This window comes from Bicyclus anynana, chromosome 16 (assembly GCF_947172395.1).
Source record: "Bicyclus anynana chromosome 16, ilBicAnyn1.1, whole genome shotgun sequence".
Lineage (NCBI taxonomy): Eukaryota > Metazoa > Arthropoda > Insecta > Lepidoptera > Nymphalidae > Bicyclus > Bicyclus anynana.
In genome coordinates this window covers 13,141,210-13,160,501 of record NC_069098.1, presented here as the reverse complement: position 1 = coordinate 13,160,501, position 19,292 = coordinate 13,141,210, and the positions used below count along the sequence as shown (strand labels likewise).

At 36.6% G+C, this 19,292-nt stretch overlaps 1 protein-coding gene across 1 annotated transcript; it reads right to left on the bottom strand.

The window, feature by feature from the left end:
- Positions 1 to 11,423: 11,423 nt before the first annotated feature.
- On the bottom strand, positions 11,424 to 18,959 carry LOC112057855 (phospholipase A1 VesT1.02-like). Its single transcript, XM_024098419.2, has 6 exons — positions 18,953 to 18,959; positions 17,342 to 17,488; positions 14,816 to 15,187; positions 13,783 to 14,025; positions 12,578 to 12,700; positions 11,424 to 11,601 (listed from the first exon to the last, which is right to left on the bottom strand). The coding sequence occupies exons 1-6, from the start codon at positions 18,957 to 18,959 to the stop codon at positions 11,441 to 11,443; spliced, it is 1,053 nt and encodes a 350-aa protein (XP_023954187.2). The 3' UTR covers positions 11,424 to 11,440.
- Between the last annotated feature and the right edge of the window lie 333 nt (positions 18,960 to 19,292).

Here is a 19,292-nt window from a genome sequence, read left to right as displayed (position 1 = left end):
TTAGCCTATGTTACTTGTGGATAATGTAACTTTCGAATGATGAAAGAATTTTTAAAATCGGTCCAGTGGTTAATGAGCCTATTCATTACAATCAAACAAACAAACAAACAAACATACAAACAAAGTTTTCCTCTTTATAATATTAGTATAGATTATATGTGGGTCAGTTGCGTAGCTACCGCCGCATCAGCCGTATCAATGACTAGTAGAGGCCGCGCGGTTTCACCCGCGTGGTTCCCGTTCCCGTAGGGATACGGGGATAAAACCTGTAGCCTTCCTCGATAAATGGGCTATCTAACACTGAAAGAATTTTTCAAATCGGACCATTAGTTCCTGAGATAAGCACGTTCAATCAAACAAACAAACTCTTCAGCTTTATAATATTAGTATAGATACGGGGCCCCGGCACTACCAGGGGCCTTACTTGTGAATGCAAAATTAGTAAAAATCCACAATCCCTTTTTCCCCCCTGGTTAAGCGTGAGCTAGAAACATCTTGCACAGGTTAAGTCACTGACATATTTATTTTAAGCGAGCATTTTTGTTTCTTTTAAGAGAAATCTTCACCCTTCATTTGGGCCCCTCAACTAATTTTGATTTTGACGTCCTCCGTGGCGCAGTGGTATGCGCGGTGGATTTACAAGACGGAGGTCCTGGGTTCGATTCTCGGCTGGGCAGATTGAGATTTTCTTAATTTGTCTAGGTCTGGCTGGTGGGAGGCTTCGGCCGTGGTTAGTTACCACCCTACCGGCAAAGACGTACCGCCAAGCGATTTAGCGTTCCGGTACGATGCCGTGTAGAAACCGAAAGGGGTGTGGATTTTCGTCCTCCTCCTAACAAGGTAGCCCGCTTCCATCGTAGACTGCATCATCACTTACCATCAGGTGAGATTGCAGTCAAGGGCTAACTTGTAAAGAATAAAAAAAAAACCCCGGCCTCTCTAAGGCACGCTACGTCACTGACGTGGGTATAACGTATAACGGGGCGGGGGTACGGGCCGCGGCATAGAATAACATCAAACGCTCAAAAGATGGCGCTGTTAGTATATGGAATCGCGGTTGTGTTTTGTTTTTTACAGAACATATAAGCATGAGGTTATTTAGATAACATATGGTGTGTAAAAAGATTGTCAATTTTTTAATTCGAATCGAACGATCCTCGTTCGAAATTCGAATCAGAATTAATATGAAATATGTATGAAACATATTAAATTATCAACATACCTAATACAAATATCGTTTATTTTCAATTTTCAATATCAATAGTTAATACAATAAAACAACCTCATTACCTTAGTAATTGTAATTACTATAAAATGCGAAAGGTCATTCGTCGTCACCATAAAATCTCAAAAACCACTTGACGTAAAAAATGAAATTTGGCAGGGAAGTATATTTCAATTCAGTTTAGTTAGGAGAGAGATCCGCTTTAAACGGATTTTGCAAGAGGGTCGAAGGTCTAAGGGCGGACGAAGTTGCAAGCGTCCATCATTATCATCATTATAAACCCATATTCGGCTCACTGCTCGAGTCTTCTCTCAGAATGAGAGGGGTTTGGCCAATAGTCCACCACGCTGGCCCAATACGGATTGGCAGACTTTACACACGCAGAGAATTAAGAAAATTCTCTGGTATGCAGGTTTCCTCACGATGTTTTTCCTTCACCGATTGAGACGATATTTAATTCCTTAAAATGCACACAACTGAAAAGTTGGAGATGCCTCGGACCAAATTCGAACCTACACCCTCCGGAATCGGAGAGGTCATACCCACTGGGCTATCACGGCTCTTGCAGAAGTCCACTATTATGTAAATAAAATTGAAATGTCTGTTTATTTTTTTTTTTATTCTTTACAAGTTAGCCCTTGACTACAATCTCACCTGATGGTAAGTGATGATGCAGTCTAAGGTGGAAGCGGAATAACTTGTTAGGAGGAGGATTAAAATCCACACCCCTTTCGGTTTCTACACGGCATCGTACCGGAACGCTAAATCGCTTGGCGGTACGTCTTTGCCTGTAGGGTGGTAACTAGCCACGGCCGAAGCTTCGCACCAGCCAGACCTGGACCAATTACGAAAATCTCAATCTGCTCCGGCGGGGGATCGAACCCAGGACCTCCGTTTTGTAAATCCACCGCGCATACCACTGCGCCACGGAGGCCGTCAGGATTGCTTATAGCAATAAAGCAATAAATTATTTTTGTGTGTTATAAACATTGACCTCTTATTATAAAAGGACGCACAATCATGTAGAAAATGTCACTTAAAGACTGGCGAATTTGCTTTGGCAGTTTTAGAATTATTGGTAAAGAAAATTATACTAAAGGCCTTTAAATATAGTCCAATATTCAATAAAATCCCAAAATACAGAGCAAATTCTACCTTAACTATCGTGTTTAAGATTGAATTTCCAAATGCGACTATTATAATTAAGTGCCAAGTAGTTGTGTTTGGCACTCATTGAGTGAGGACGTTTTTTGGTCGCTGATTGTGCTTCTACTTTTTAATAGGAGATCGATGACTATAAAGTAATTCTTAAACTTGAATATACAGGATGTCCCGTAATTAATAGATATGACGCAAATGGTAGATACACCACCTAATTATCTACTACACCACCTAACCTAATTTGAATAGTTTTCCAAAAATCCCTGGGTTAAAAAGTTATTTTTTTTCAGTACAAAGTACAGTTACAGTACATTTAATCCGTAATGTTCAACAAAAATTAGATCATCAAAATCATAATTCCAGCATTGAAAAAGCTGATTCAATATAGAAAATTTTGAAAAATCCGGAAAATAAAATATAACTTGGTCACCCTAGGGATTTTTGGAAAACTATTCAAATGAGTTTGCGTTTTATTCATTTACTAGCGGACGCCCGCGATTTCGTTCGCGTGAAACTCGATGTACACTGTCAACTACCTCTACCCTACCCTACCCCTACCCTAGCAGTACCCTAGCCCTACCCTACGTTAAAATTATTCTTGAATTTTCTTTGCTATAAACCTCACGGAGCCCGAGACCTTTCCAACGAATGCAAATCAGTGGAAATCGGTTCGTGCGTTCTGGAGTTATAGCGTCAGGAAGGAAAACCCGACTTATTTTTATATAGTAGATTACGGAATACCCTGTATATTACGAGTAGTTCCAAAGTTTTGTTTCGAAAATTATCTCGGAGTATGTCAGTCCTACGTTTACGTATTCCAAACTTTTAATTATCAAAATCAAAATCAAAATCAAAAATCATTTATTTCAAGTAGGCTCAGTTTACAAGCACTTTTGACACGTCAGTTGACTATTTGTAAAGATTCTACCACCGGTTCGGAAGGCAGGTTCTGCTGAGAAGATACCGGCAAGAAACTCAACAGTTGCTCTTTTGAAAAAGTCATACAGTATTATAATTTACAATTGATAACAATTACTGTTTACATTTCTTATAGTTTTACTTCCTGTGTGAAGGTGGAAATATCAAATATCAAATAAACGTATGGCTATAATTATTATTGTATTGGCTATTTTTTATTATTTTACACATAACCTAAAAATTAAATTTTGTTGTTAAAGCATTCATTTTCTGAGCCGTTGATTCGCGTGATTTCAACTATCAGTGACTATTTCATTACATACGTAAAATCAATTAATAAAATTAATGAAATGTTCGGACGATTTTGCTGAGAAATGCAATTAATAATTATATTTTAATAAAACAATAGGGATGATGACAGTTTTTTAAATTGTATATAAATTAAGAGTATACTAATAGTAAAGCAATTTTGTAAAAGGAACAGGGTATCTAAGATCATTACTTTCGGAGCTACAGGGATTTAAAGAGTCAGATTTGCGGCGCTGCCGCGGATCCCTGAAAAACGCCCCATACAAAATGGCTCGAAAAAATGACGTCATAGGCAATGTAATGATCGTTAGATTTGTATGCGCGTTCAAACAAAATTACTAATATCTTTGTTATTTGTGCGTTTATCTTTATAGTTCATATATTAAAAAATGTCACATTTAATGTAAGGAAGCTAAAACTGTATAAATTTTCTTCTAATTACGATAAAAAAAATTTAATAGTTTTTGAAATTTTATAATCTCATTTATTTTGCAAATATCCAGACAATCTTTGCTTTTTATGTATAAATTAGTTAACATTGACCCTATTTACCCGAATGTATCATAAAAATTAATATATTCAAACCTAGTCATCATCCCCATTCTATTAACCTCTTTAATTATCTTAATTTTGGAAAATGCGAAAGGCGTCACGAAATCTCGAAAACCGATTGACGTACAAAGGCGAAATTTGGCAGTGAGGTAGTTTATAATTAGTAGATATCCACTAAGAATGAATTTTGGGATAGGGCCGGATTAAAGAGGTCTAAGGGCGTACGAAGTTGCGGGCGTCCGCTTTAATATACATAGACTACCCTAACAAGGATTTCTCCGTATAGGAGAGAGGATATGAAGCTTCGACCCACCACGCTGCTTTTTGACGGCCTCCGTGGCGCAGTGCTATGCGCGGTTTTACAAGACGGAGGTCCTGGGTTCGATCCCCGGCTGGGCAGATTGAGATTTTCTTAATTTGTCCAGGTCTGGCTGGTGGGAGGCTTAGGCCGTGGCTAGTTACCACCCTACCGGCAAAAGACGTACCGCCAAGCGATTTAGCATTCCGGTACGATGCCGTGTAGAAACCGAAAGGAGTGTGGATTTTCATCCTCCTCTTAACAAGTTAGCCCGCTGCCATCTTAGATTGCATCATCACTTACCATCAGGTGAGATTGTAGTCAGGGGCTATCTTGTAAAGAATAAAAAAAAAACGCTGCTCCAATACGAGTTGGCGGGCTTTGGATTATAATGTTATGTTCATTAATGACCACTACCAGATGTTAATGATAATTACGGGACGTAACGGGGGTGTAACACCACCAACTTGCCTACTCCGCGCTGAGAAAAGCTTAATATAACATAATTCCGACCCAGGACCTTAGAATCCAGGACCTTAGAATCCACACAGGCTAACCACTACGAGACAGTTACAGGAAGAAATACCCTGAACCTACGACGGCCTCCGTAGCGCGGTTTTATGCGTGGTTAATTTACAAGAAGTTCTAGGTTCGATTCCCGGCTGGACCGATTGAGGTTTTCTTAATTGGTCCAGGTCTGGCTGTGGATTTTCATCCTCCTCCAAACAAGTTAGTCCGCTTTCATCTTAGATTGCATCATCACTTACCATCAGGTGAGTTTGTAGTCAAGGACTTGTAAAAAATAAAAAAAAAACCTAAGGAAAAAGATAATTATGTCATTATACGCCGTTAATCTTAACCAGAAGCTCTCGAAAGAAAATTCATTTTCCAGTTTTTGTCACACTTTTCATTGATGCTCAGGTCCTGTTTCTTATATCGTGATATTATATAGCCTATGTTACTCCCTGATAATGTAGCTTTCTATTGCTGAAAGAATTTTTCAAATCCGTCTAGTAGTTTTGAATTTATTCGTTATATACAAAAATACAAATCTTTCCTCTTTCATCATTAAAAACCCATATTCGGCTTACTGTTGAGCATGAGTCTCCTCTCAGAATGAGAGGGGATATATATCTTAGACCCACCAACTGTCCAAATGCGGATTGGCAGACTTCACTCCCGTAGAAAATAAAGAAAATTCCAAGTAAAAAGGTATGTAGACTTCTTCACGATGTTTTTCCTTCACCGTTTGAGATACGTGATATTTATTTTTAAATGCACATAACTGAAAAGTTAGAGGTAAATGGCCCGGACCGGATTTGAACCTACGCTCTCCAAATCGCAGAGGTCATATCCATTGGGCTATCGACGAGCTTATTATAAGTGTAGAAGGGCGGATCCTTAGATACTCAACTAAGAGTTAATTACCTATCAAATTATTACAAATAATAATTATTATTTACACAGGCATCAATGTAGATAAAGGGATATTGTTTACGGTTACCGCTAAGATCATAGACTAAGAAATTGTTAAAGTTAAATGGAGTATTGTTAGCATTTTCATATTAAGGGCAACTTCAGACATAGCCGCAGGATACCCTGAGATAGTTCACCAAAGACTTGTCAAATAATCTATTAGCAATCGGACCTTTGTAATAGCAAACAATAGCTGGAAGCAATTTTCGGAATAACTTGCCCTTTAGCCAAGCGGCACGTTGATTTTCTTTCTACAATCGCCAACGCTTCGTAAGCTAGAAAAATGTATGGGGAGTGACAGATCTTGATCACGTGATCTGTCAATGTCATTCTCATAAATTTTTCTAGTTTTCGATGCGTTTGCGATCGTAGAGAGAGTTAAAAATTTACGCCTAATTTTGCCGCCCTTTAAATTTACAACAAAAATACTTTTTTTATTATTATTATACTATCGGACGCCTGTGACTTCGTCCGCATGGAATTCAGTTTTTCACATATTCCGCGGGAACCATGGATTTTTCCGGGAAAAGTAGCCTATGTGTTAATCCAGACTATCCAGACTATAATCTATCTCACTTTTTTTTCAAATTTTAGGTGATTCATGTCAGTAGCCGAGGCGTGAAAGAGTAACAAACATCCAAACAAACATACAAACTTTCGCCTTTATAATATTAGTAGGATTTAATTATTATATTAGGACCTATATTATAGTAACACAAACAAAACTAAGAAAAAAATACTTTTTTTTTTTACAAGCTAGCCCTTGACTACAATCTCACCTGATGGTAAGTGATGATGCAATCCAAGATGGAAGCGGGCTAACTTGTTCGGAATAGGATGAAAATCGACACCCCTTTCGGTTCCTACACGACATCGTACCGGAACGCTAAATCGCTTGGCGGTACGTCTTTGTCGGTAGGGTGGTAACTAGCCACGGCCGAAGCCTCCCACCAGCCAAAAATATGCTGACAGAAATAAAACAAGTCTGCTGGGGAATAAGTAAATACTGCACTAGATTTTTGCTGTTCTGGACATAATATGCCCCCTCGCCGCCTATAATGAAGTCCCTACACTCGTCAACTAAATCAAAGGTATTTATTTACCTACCTACTTGACGGGTACTCTGTCCGGTCAGAACGGAATGAAGCCTTTAATTTCATTTACAAACTAAGGGCACAAAGACCTTTCATTTGTCAACCCTTCACCTGTTTATAAAACAGAATAGTAGGTACAGTGCCGGATAGAAGCGCAGCTTAGCTAATACTATCTACCCTTAATATACATTTTTGAAGTATACAGGGTGTCCCGTAAATATTACGACATATTTTACAAGGTGATAGACATTAAGGCCTACTTAAATAACGCTATATATGTTAGCCGAATTTCTACGGTTTTTATTTTATATTGATTTATAACGGAGAGTGTTGATCGATCGTCAAGCAATTCCTTGACCCTACATCCTGTAGTCACAAGTTCTGGACTCTGCTCGGAGGTTTTCTCTCTACCCGCACGGTGAATCCATGGAGAGCTAAGATATTCGTCTCTCTCTGTACTAAATACAAAAATTCCTACCTTCAGTGCAATTTAATCATACCATGTGCAGAAAAAGCGCTTCTAAAGCGTTGTTGTGCTTGGTAATTATTTTTGAATAGTTGTTTCAAATAATAAAATTAAATTTTTTCTTCTGCAAAGTGAGTTTTTCTTCCAAAAAACGGGACTTGTTTTGGTAGGTACTTTAAAAGTTGGACATCTAACTTTTAAACATGTTCATTTAATAAGGATTCCAAAGATATAAGACTTAATTCCATTAATTAATTACATATTAAGATGTAATTCATATATATATTAATTTTAATAATAATTGTAAGAGTTATTAATTACACTTACCATTGTTTTTACCATTTCAGCTGTTTATCTTATGATTATCATATTCCCATACTATTTACGATACACCCTGTATATATCTTGTACATTTAAAGCGCCCTAGCGCGCTCAATCTTTTCTCCACTTTCATGAAACGATATTATTTTTCACCTTTGTGACTTCATGCAGCTAGCTGTAATACCGTATTTTATGTGAATGACATTGTGTACGTACGATGGCATTATTTTCATCCTCCTCCTAACAAGTTAGCCCGCTTCCATCTTATATTGCATCATCACTTACCATCAGGTGAGATTGTAGTCAAGGGCTAACTTGTAAAGAATAAAAAAACACACAACTCGACATTGTAGTCAATAGTTAATATTTGTTTAAATGACTTTCGTTGTTTACTGTACGTATGCGATCAAATGAAATTAATACAATTAGTTTGCCTCAACTTTGACGCGCTAGTGACATATCTAATAGTATAAAATCTTTGGGTGTAGGTATTAAAGATCCGTACTCCTAAAGGCCTAAATTAAGCCGTTATAATTTTTTTTTTTTAGTCTCTCATTATTCCTGCAATCTGTCGTGAGACATTCAGCGGGATTTTAAGTATTTGAATTTTGGCGTGTTTGGTGCGAAATCCAGTGATTTGTCCAATTATAATAATTTAGTGTCTATTTCATGACATCTTGTGGTGCTCGGTCTCGTGAGCCTTTTGAAAGTTGTACCGTACCAGCTCTTTTGTGTGAAGTGGGTTTCCGATATTATGCCATTTGTTTCTAAAAAATAGTTTAACTTCTAAAGAGTGGTGAGACTACCGTTATAAATGGCTGATATTATGTGAGTATACCGAGTGAAGGATGAATATGAACCTTTAGCTCAAGCGTTTCTCCAGTTACTTACCCCATCGTCGTGATACAAGAAAATAAAATATAATTTCTTTTTAAATAAATTAAAATCTTCCCTAGAAATTAAGCTTGAAAATTTATAAATATTGCATTTAACATCGTTATAAAGCTAACAAAATTGGCAGGTAATTGTGTTTTTTCAAAGCTCCTTAAATATGAAAGCCTCAATTAGGAGCTTTTTAAAATATTTCAAATAAAAACATGGCCTCATTAGTTTGAATATAGATTCTGCCTCCGACTTCAGTAGCATAATTTTTCAGGTCGTAAATATTTTGAAAATTTTCTGAAAATGTGGCAAAAACACTCTCATATGTCGAGAAAATCTATGATAAAAAATTATATATTCCGTTTTTCCGGGTTTCGTAGTCCGTCCGTCCGTGGTTTATTTCATAGTGTGGGTTATCTGAAACGTATGAGTATTTTTCCAATATTTTTCGATTTAGGGATCTGTTTGTAAAATATTAAGTATTTAAGAGCAAATTTTTGGTACAATCTAGTGTCTCCACTCTCTACTGGCTAAACAGTTGTTTAAAGATACGTGAAAAAATTCACGAGAGTAGCATTTTTAATAAAATTATAAGGAAAACAGCAACTAAAAAACTAAGGAGCAGTTGCTATTTAAACGAAAATTGTCGACCAACTTAGAAAACAAACTTGAAAATCCTAAGATAATAAGACGCGATAAACAGCCCTGATAGCCCTGTGGGTATGAGCTCTGCCTTCGATTCCGGAGGGTGTAGATTCAAATCCGGTCCGAGGCATCAGACATCTCCATTTTTTCAATTATGTGCAATTTTAGGAATATCACGTGTCTCAAACGATAAAGGTGAACATCGTGAGGATTTATATCAATAAAATTTCAATCCTTTTTTAACATTATTTTTAGTAATTTTAAGTTGTAACTTGAAAAATGAAGAAAAATGATAGAATACTTTTTTAATAGTCGCAAAAATTAAATTGTAATTGCGACTAATCAAATCAAAATCAAATCAAAAATCATTTATTTCAAGTAGGCTCACTTTACAAGCACTTTTGACACGTCAGTTGACTATTTGTAATGATTCTACCACCGGTTCAGAAGGCAGGTTCTGCTGAGAAGATACCGGCAAGAAACTCAACAGTTGCTCTTTTGAAAAAGTCCTACTGTATTATAATTTACAATTGATAACAATTACTGTTTACATTTCTTATAGTTTACTTCCTGTGTGAAGGTGGAAGCTGATTCAACGGCCTCCAAGCATCTTTGTTTGACTAAAAGTTTTCTATAACCGTCTACGTATTATGGTCTCATATTGCCAATTTTCAGTGTGCCAACTCAGTAGTTTCAGCGTGATGTCCGTTCAATATCAAATGTGGACAGACAGACAGACAATAAATAAATTAAAAATTGTGTCTTCAAAGTAGATTATAATAATACCTTTTAAAATTGATCTACTACAGTTTTAATATAAGTATAGATTTCCTTTTGTTTGTAAAACAAAGTGTGTTTCATTTTAAGTCCTTTGCAAAATAACCGACGGCCTCCATGGCACAGTGGTATGTGCGGTGGATATACAAGATGGTCCTGGGTTCGATCTCCGGCTAGACCGAGTGAGGTTTTCTTAATTTGTCCAGGTCTGACTGGTGGGAGGCTTCGATCGTGGCTAATTACCACCCTACTGACAAAGACGTATCGCCAAGCGATTTAGCGTTCCGGTACGATGTCGTGTAGAAACCAAAAGGAGTGTGGATTTTCAGCCTCCTCCTAACAAGTTAGCCCGCTTCCATCTTAGATTACATCATCACTTACTAGGTGAGATTGTAGTCAAGGGCTAACTTGTAAGGAATAAAAAAAATCGAAGTATGAAATCGCCACTCACTTACTCCTTAAACCTTTCCCCCATGGTGAAGCAACTTTAAAAATAAAACGCGAATTTTTACGTACTTTTGGCCTCGTGTAAAGTTTCTGAAGTATTTTTAAGTGTTCGTTTTTATTGTGACTGCTCACATTGTTTGTCCTCACGTTTCGAATTTCGAATTTCAAAATTCCATTTTTGTGAGGTTTCCTGGTGTAATAAAGAGTTTATGGCGAAACTTTTTTGACGGTTTTTTTTGTGTTGAGTTTTGTAGACGCATGCGATTTCTTCATTAAATTCGGTTTTTACAATCTTTAAGTCTACTTTTAAATTAGGCTAGTCAAATAAGCTGTTTGGTGTTGAAAAAGTTGTTTCAAAAGTCTCGTGGTGACACGAGATATTTAATAAAAGGTATACTTTTTAATGTATATGTATATGTTACGCTCAAAGATCGAAAACGCTCAGTGAGCGGAAAAATAGCTTACTTAAGCTTCTTAATCCACATCTCTGACCTTGGTCTTGCTTCGGATAGTAGAGAGTCTGACTTTGTCTTGTTTTTTATATGAAGCATGCTTCTTTCTAGATTATTTTGGCATGTTTTCAGTTTCATAATATTTTTCTCGGTCGGACCCTAAGTTTGGCAACCATAGGTTAAGCATGGCAAGATACAGGTGTTGAATACTTTAGACTTGTCTGATATAGGGATATCTTTATTTTTCATAACCCCCTTAAGGGACCAGTAGCTTTTCCAGGTGTTGCATATTCTCCTGTCTGACAGGAGAATATGCACGCACACACACTTACACACAAATGTTAGTCTTTAAATTAGGGTGATATTTTTAAATAAAAAGCAGTTTTACCAACAGTTGCCATACATTTATTTCAGTAATCACCCACTACCAGCAGCGCCTAAACTATAAGGCGGCGATGATGCAGTGGTTAATAAGTATGTTCCCGAAACACCGAGTCCCGAGTTCAATCCCATGTACGTGACGTCATTGTTCGCGCAGAGTCCATTTTGAAACATTGTCCAATTGTCACACTTGCGAGCTGGAATTCAAAATAATTTGGAATTTAGTCCTCAACTAGAGTTTTAACATTCAGTATCCACGATAAGTTTCTCCCATCAGTCAGTATGATAAAGAGCTAAGCTGACATTCATACATTTCTTATACTAATCAGAATTGACAGATCAAGCAAACGGCCCAATTGTTCCATCATCATCATCATTATTATCAGCCGATAGACGTTCACTGCTGGACATAGGCCTCTTGCATGGACTTCCAAGAACATCGACCTCTTGATATCCCCGGTCCACCTAATGGGGGGTCGATTAACACTGCGCTTTTCGGTGTGGGGTCGCCATTCCAGCCCCTTAGAACCCCAACGTCCATCGGCTTCTTCGAACTATGTGGCCGGCCCATTGCCACTTCAGCTTCGCGACTCGCTGAGCTATGTCAGTGACTTTGGTTCGTCTGCGGATCTCCTTCTGATTCGCTCACGCAGAGAAACTCCAAGCATAGCTCGCTCCATCACCCGCTGAGTGACTTTGAGTCTTATAATGAGACCAATAGTTAGCGACCAAGTCTCGGATCCGTAGGTCATCACTGGCAACACGCACTGTTCGAAGACTATTGTCTTCAGGCGCTGAGTTTCCCCACCTGTTTATAAGCTATACTAATAATATAAAGAGGTACCTAAAGATTTTGGTATTATAGGGGGTAATCTCTGGATCTAATGAAACGATTTTTAAAATTCTTTTACCGCTAGAAAGCCACGTTATTTGCGAGCGTCATAAGCTTGCCCCTGTGATTTGTAACAGGTACAATTTTATAATGTATAATCGATACCAAGCCAATATATTTTTATTCGTGTTTTTTGTTGACCGGGCATCATGCTGAAACTACTGAATGAATTCAAATGAATAGATAAAATCAGTATCTCAACATTGTATCTCAACTTGTACTATAGCACAAGTTCAAAATAATTTTATGATGGAATTATAATAATCATAAAATTTGCTTACCTGGAAAGTGGTCTGGTGAAGTAACGGATTCAGCAAACAGTTCCCAGGCTCTGCTGTGGTCACACGTGGAGAATATGCAGCCGGGCTGAGACATTCCGTTGTTGGGGTAGAAGTCTTTATGGCCTAGAAAGAAAATGTTAAATATGATAAAGAGTCTATTCAAGAGCAATAATTACACAAATAAACCGAAAAAAACTTTAAAAAAATATTTTTAACAAAAAAAATTAACCAACTTTAAAATCACAAAAATAAACTTAAAAGCGAAAAATAACATCGTATGTGAGGTGCCAAGCCAATAACGTATTAATTAAAGACGTTTCTGAAAGACCCACGGGAAAGAACTAAATCCTAAAACTTTATAATTTAATCGGCTTTAGTTAATGCATCACTGTGTTGGCACCGCCTTTAAAGTGATCAGAAGGTAGTTCAAACGATTTTATTTTTCTGTTTTTAGTGTGTCCTAGCATAGTGAACGAAAGCGCCACAGTACGATCAATTTCTTTATTCTCATTTTAACACAAAATTACTGAACCGATTTTCATGAAAATTAAATGGAACCAATCTGAATATATAGTCTTTCAAACAAAAAAATAATTTTTGAAATTAGTATTGCCATACAACGCGGCAATACTGCCAGCCTTCTGGGCACTTTACCTATGATCGTCGATTCGGACGAATTCTACGACGCCTGAGCCTTTAGATATAATTTAAATTTAGTATATTTTCTTTTTAATTTTTATAATATGTAGTTATAGATATTTAGGTACGTAGTTTTAATATTATTTATGCGTTATAGTATGTAACTACGAATTAACATTTTTATTTTTTCTCTCATTCGTTTATTTATTCTTTTTTTACGTTTTCAATAATTTTAATAAAAAAATACAAAACAAAAAAAAAAAAAAATTTGAAATTGGTTAAAAAATAACGAAGTTACAAGGTAACAAACATTAAACAAAAAAAACATACGCGTCGAATTGAAACCTCCTCTTTTTTTTAAGTCTGTTAAAAACCAACCATTGAAAAATGGTAAGACCCAGGGTTATTGTTGATCAGCTTTTACTTGAAAATAAAACCTTTTATTATTTGTTTAAATTAATTTTTCTATTCACTTAAATGTACATTATTTTATTTCTATGCAATAGCTTATTACTTATCAAGTTCTCGAATGTTTTTTTTTTAAATCATAAAATAGAAGTCGTTACCTACAGGCTCTTTTATCCCCAACATGCCACCGTTAGTGTGGATGACGTCGACATATTCCGCGTCCGTGGCGTCCAGTCTAGCCCGCGCGTCCACGTTACTGAAGCAAGGCCCTGCTGGGTCTAAACCTGTTATTCTAGCTAGACGTTGACCAGTTTCATCTATCACTTTCTTTCCTGCAATCCCTGCTATATGTGCTCCTAAACTGTGTCCGATTAAAGTTATTTTCGAAGCATTCACACCACCTGTTGATCAAATTATTTGTATCCATTTGAAGTTTATGGTATTTTACGGGGTAATCTCTGGATCTACTCTTCTTTTACCACTAGAAAGTTACGAGAGAGAAAATTTGCGAGTGTCACAGGTTATATTTTATCCCTGTATTCTCACGGGAGCGGCTACTCGTTTAAATCCGCGGGGAGTCGGCTAGTATAATGTATTTTAGAGTTCAATTAACCTAATTGTTGAGAACGTATTATTTACTGTTCTCGTAAATTGTACTATACTCTATTTCTAGCAGTGGCTTCAAAAGTGGATTGGAAAAATAAGAAAACCAAAAAGTTTGTACAAGGGTTATGAATTATGATTCACAATATTTTTCGGGACAACTTAATAAAATCATATTGTAACCAAAATAAGACCCTACAATAGCAGAGAATGACCTTGAATGGAGTCACACACTTGTGAACGTTGTGTGTAGGGTTAAAGACGTCTTTGACAGTTAACTAACACTCCCCTTTTCCATTCAAGTCACTCTCCCCGCCTATCCCAAGTAACTAATAATGAATTACACATAAACAAGAAATGTGGACAGCTGGCCACGAGCGTTCCCGCCAACCGATCGCTTCCCCTCTCTAAATCCCTACTCTTTACGGAAACAAGTCGGCACGAGCCAACACGAGATCGAGCGACGTCATATCCGTCTCAGACTATAATTTCCTACAATTATCCACTTTTGATCACAGCACATAAAAATATGATTAAAAAATCATTTTACATTACCACGACTATCTAAGTCATATTGGACCAACTTACGTGTAATTAATTCAGTCAAGAGTGTTCCAAACTTTTGCCCAATGAATCGTACATAAGTTGAGGAATGAAAATACTCGAAATTGATCACCTTCCTCCCATCCAGTGCAAACACTTTCCGTTTGAGCTTAATCAACTCTGGCGCTACACCTTGCACCATCAAACCATCGGAGCTTTCCATAAAACCGTGAACAAGGATTATCACATCTTGAGCATTAACCATCAACCTCTTCAATAAGTTGATTTCTGTTAGATTATGTTTAACATTACCATATTTTGTTATATGATCAATGCTGAGTATTTCGTTGAAATTGGTTCGGTTTTTCTCTAACATTTGCTCATAAGTTATACCAAAGAAACTCTTTAGGGCTTCACCTGAAAAATAATATAATAGCATAATTTTTTCTTTGTAACCAATTTTCTAGTAATAACTACTGATCAAAGGTCGATTGTTCAGTAATGCTTCATATTTATGTATGAAAATACAACTACCTATGTATTTTACCGCAAAATACCGTTTGATCGTTTATTTATGGGTAAAACTTTACAGTTAGTAGTTAAGTTAAGAATGTAGACAGACATATACAATCTCCAGTCGTCTTTATACCTTAAGCCGGATTTACATTTGTCTGACGTATCGTGTTGTGACGCATCAAAACAGAATCGGTATCATATATGTAAAAAGAAAACCTCTTTAGTATTATTTCTTTTTGGTATTTTACTTTTTTTCATAACATTGTCACATTTAAAATATTCAACATATGACTTAATAGTAGGGGAGCCGAAGAGGGGATTTTTGCAGTTACTCGAGCGCGACAAATAAACATAAGGGACTATACCTTGCACGTTGTTGAGTACCTCCGCCAAGTATGAGCCCATAATATTGGTGGGTACATTTAGGGCAACCAAAAAAAAAACTAACTTCGGAAATACTCAACCAGCACGTCAGATTAAGATAAGGTAGGTGAGTTGATAGCTAAAAGATGTGCATTTCAAAAACCTGACGATTTGAGCGTAACGTAATGGAATGGGAGGGTTCCAAAGTTACAAAATAAAACCCTTATATTTCTGTTATCGAACCACGAGCGCGGTTAATTTTTTACTTATTATGAGTGAAATAATCTCCTGAATAATCGCTCATGTTTTCAGACGATTTCATTAAGCCAAAGTAATAAAAATTGTTTTTAAAGTCTGTAGTTTTTTTTTCCACCTCTAAAATCGAAAAAAGTATATATCCATTTATTAATCCAATCATTTAATCTACCAAATGCAATCGGTCCCCATGACGCTTTAGTAACTGCAAATTTATCATCTCGGGCTCCCTTACTATAACAGCAAAATATTGAAATTTTTATTAAATATTAAGAATTAATTATATTATATAAAGAATTTATGTAAATAATGGCTTTGAATGTTGTTTTTATATTTTATTTATAGAAACGCAAGCAAGCCTTTTACTCATTCACATTTGTGCGATATAATTAATTATCATTATATATATTTTGTATGCGGCACATCAGGAGCCATCACGACATGTCACAACACATAAGTGTAAACGTTGCCATATAAAATGTATGATACCGATTCTGTTCTACTGTGTCACGACACAACACTTCAGACAAATGTAAACCCGGCTTTACTTTTACCCTTTTAGGTCAAGAAAATCAGGAAAAAGCAAAGTAGTTTGAATAAAAAAGTAGAAGCAAAAAGAGGCAAAAAGCTTAGTCCGGGTTGTTTATATGTCAACAACTGATGAATGATGTGGAAAACTGAGATTTTCAATACATATAAACAAAATTAAAGTGTCTGTTTTGTCTGTAATTTTAAGATAACTCTTTTCTCAAGAGCATACAGTTATTTACACTAGACGAAAACACGCACAAGCTTTTTTAAATCTATACGCATTTCGTCTGTCTATCTTTCTGTCTGTCTGGGTTAATATTTAGAACGGCTTAACCGATTTCAAAGGGACTTTCACTGGAAGATTGAGGTTGTTATTGAACTTGAGTTGTTATTCTTTCTGGTTAAATTTCGTAAAACAGTGATAAACAAAAAAAAAAATTCTTGGACCAACCCTTTGGAACTATCTTGAACTTTAATTTTAAGATTTCGACGAATTATTAACACCATTAACTAATAATAATAATTACCTAACGTTTCGAACGAGCTTGTAAACAAAGCCCAATTAAAATTAATGAATTTTGGACTTTGACTTTGCCTTTAAGAAACATATATGTACTTATAAGTACCTATATGTTTCTTAAAGGCAAAGTCAAGTCACGATACGTCAGACTTTGCCTTTAAGAAACATATAGGTACTTATAAGTACATATATGTTTCTTAAAGGCAAAGTCTTATAAGTACTTATAAGTACCTATATGTTTCTTAAAGGCAAAGTCCAAGTCCAAATTCATTAATTTGAATTGGGCTTACTTAGTTTATTTTGGTCCCGGAAAAACCAATGGTTTGATTAGTGAAAAAGTGATTTTTACGTCGACGAAGTCTAGTAGCTAGTCATCAAAAACTTACACCTGTTAGAGCCAGCTGCTACAATGGGATGTAGCACGGGGTCTATGATGGAGCTCACGCTGAAGCCTGCCTGATGAGGGACCCTGGCTCCATAGACACCGATCAGCAATAGAAGCTTGTATAAACAAAGTGCCTCAATGATTTGCACTGGAAAAAAAATAAAGGTACCTTTATTATCTGTAATGCACGCTATTGACGATCAATTATTCTCACGTTTCTGCAGCACCTACGATTATAACTAATAGTGTATTGGTCACTGCGTGCCTGACTTATGAAACGTCTTTGCTGCCGTTTGCGCTGCAGAAATGTGAGAATAATTTCATTCATGCATTCTCTCTCTGAGGTACCTTTATGATTTTATATCTAAGTATATATACTATAATACATACTAATATAAATAAAATTGAAGTGTATGTCTGTTATTTCTATAAAACAATTTTTGTCAAGTCCTTTTAGCTATTTACACGATACTAAAACATTATCAAGTGTTTTTTAAATTTTGTTTGTATGTTTGTCTGTATATCCGTGCTAATCTCTGAAACGGCTGAACTGATTTTAATAGGTCTTTTACTGAAAGATAGAGGAGGTTATGAAGCAACAGTACGAAGTCGTAGCTCAACGAGTCGCGAAGTAAGTGGCAATGGGCGGGGCACATAGTTTAAAGAGCCGATGAACGTTGGGGTCCCAAAGTGCTAGAATGGCGACCCCGCACTAGTAAGCGCAGTGTTGGTCGATCCTTACCAGGTGGACTGACGATATCAAGTGAGTCGCAGGGATTCGCTGGATGCAGGTGGCTCAGTATCGTGATGATTGGAAGTCCCTAGAAAAGGCCTATGTGCTGCAGTGGACGTCCATCAGCTGATATGATGATGATGATGATGATGATGATGATGATGATGATGATGATGATGATGATGAAGTCGTAGGCATCCAGTAGCTATTACGTCAGACGTTTGGTATTAATTTTTACATTGAAAGTATTTAAAAAAAATATTCTTTTATATAATCGATACTGAAGCTTAAAATGTTATTTTTTGCCTGTCGGCACGGGTCACTGCGAAACTACTGAATGAATACAAATAAAACTTGTCACGATTGGAGTTCATACTACGAAGGAGGTAACAGAATACTTTTTAACACGAAAATCAGCAAGCTTTCTTTGGGCGAGGAGACGCAATTCAATATGTCTTCTTATATGTATGTAACTAGCTGACTCCGCGCGGTTTCACCCGTTTGGTTCCCGATCCCGAAGTAATTCGGGGAGTATTTCGGCCTATAGCCTTCCCCGTAATTCGGGGATAACATATAGCATATAGCCTTCCTCGATAAAAAGGCTATTTAACATTGAAAGAATTTTTCAAGTCGGACCAGTAGTTGCTAAGATTAGCGCGTTCAAACAAACAAACTCTTCAGCTTTATAATATTAGTATAGATTCAGTAACTTATATTCCTATTTCAGTTATTATTTTTTGTTAAAAAGAAAGATAATGGACTTATTAGGCTGTTTACTGAAGAACGGCCAAACAATTATTGCCAGTTACGTTACTCAAGATGTGTAAACTATGACGTCATACTGCATTGTGGCTTTAAAATACGCTTGTAAATACTTACATGTCATTTCACGATACAGTGCACCACTGTCTGCTTCTATGTCATTAAGCAAATTATTTATCACTATGTGTACCTACTTGGTAGTATTTTATGAGTACCACTGAGCGTGTGAACTTTGTTTTATATCAGACTAGACGACGCCCGCGACTTCGTCCGCGTGAAACTCGATGTAAACTTTCAACTACCCCTATCCTACCCTTACCCTACCCCTAGCCTACCCCTACCCCTACCCTATTCCTACCTACCCCTACACTACTTTTCTGGTTGATTTTTTACACCTTGTGTCCGAAAAACCCAAATATCTTACAGAACCCTATTTTTTTCCAAAATAAAATTTAGC

Bases quoted from the DNA above. Each gene is read 5' to 3' on its own strand.
- LOC112057855 (XM_024098419.2), bottom strand. The intron at 15,188-17,341 runs GTAAGTTTTTGA...ATTATTTTTCAG, and splicing joins AGCAGCTGGCTCTAACAGGT to GTGAAGCCCTAAAGAGTTTC. The intron at 11,602-12,577 runs GTAAGCAAATTT...TTTGAATTCCAG, and splicing joins TTCACCAGACCACTTTCCAG to CTCGCAAGTGTGACAATTGG.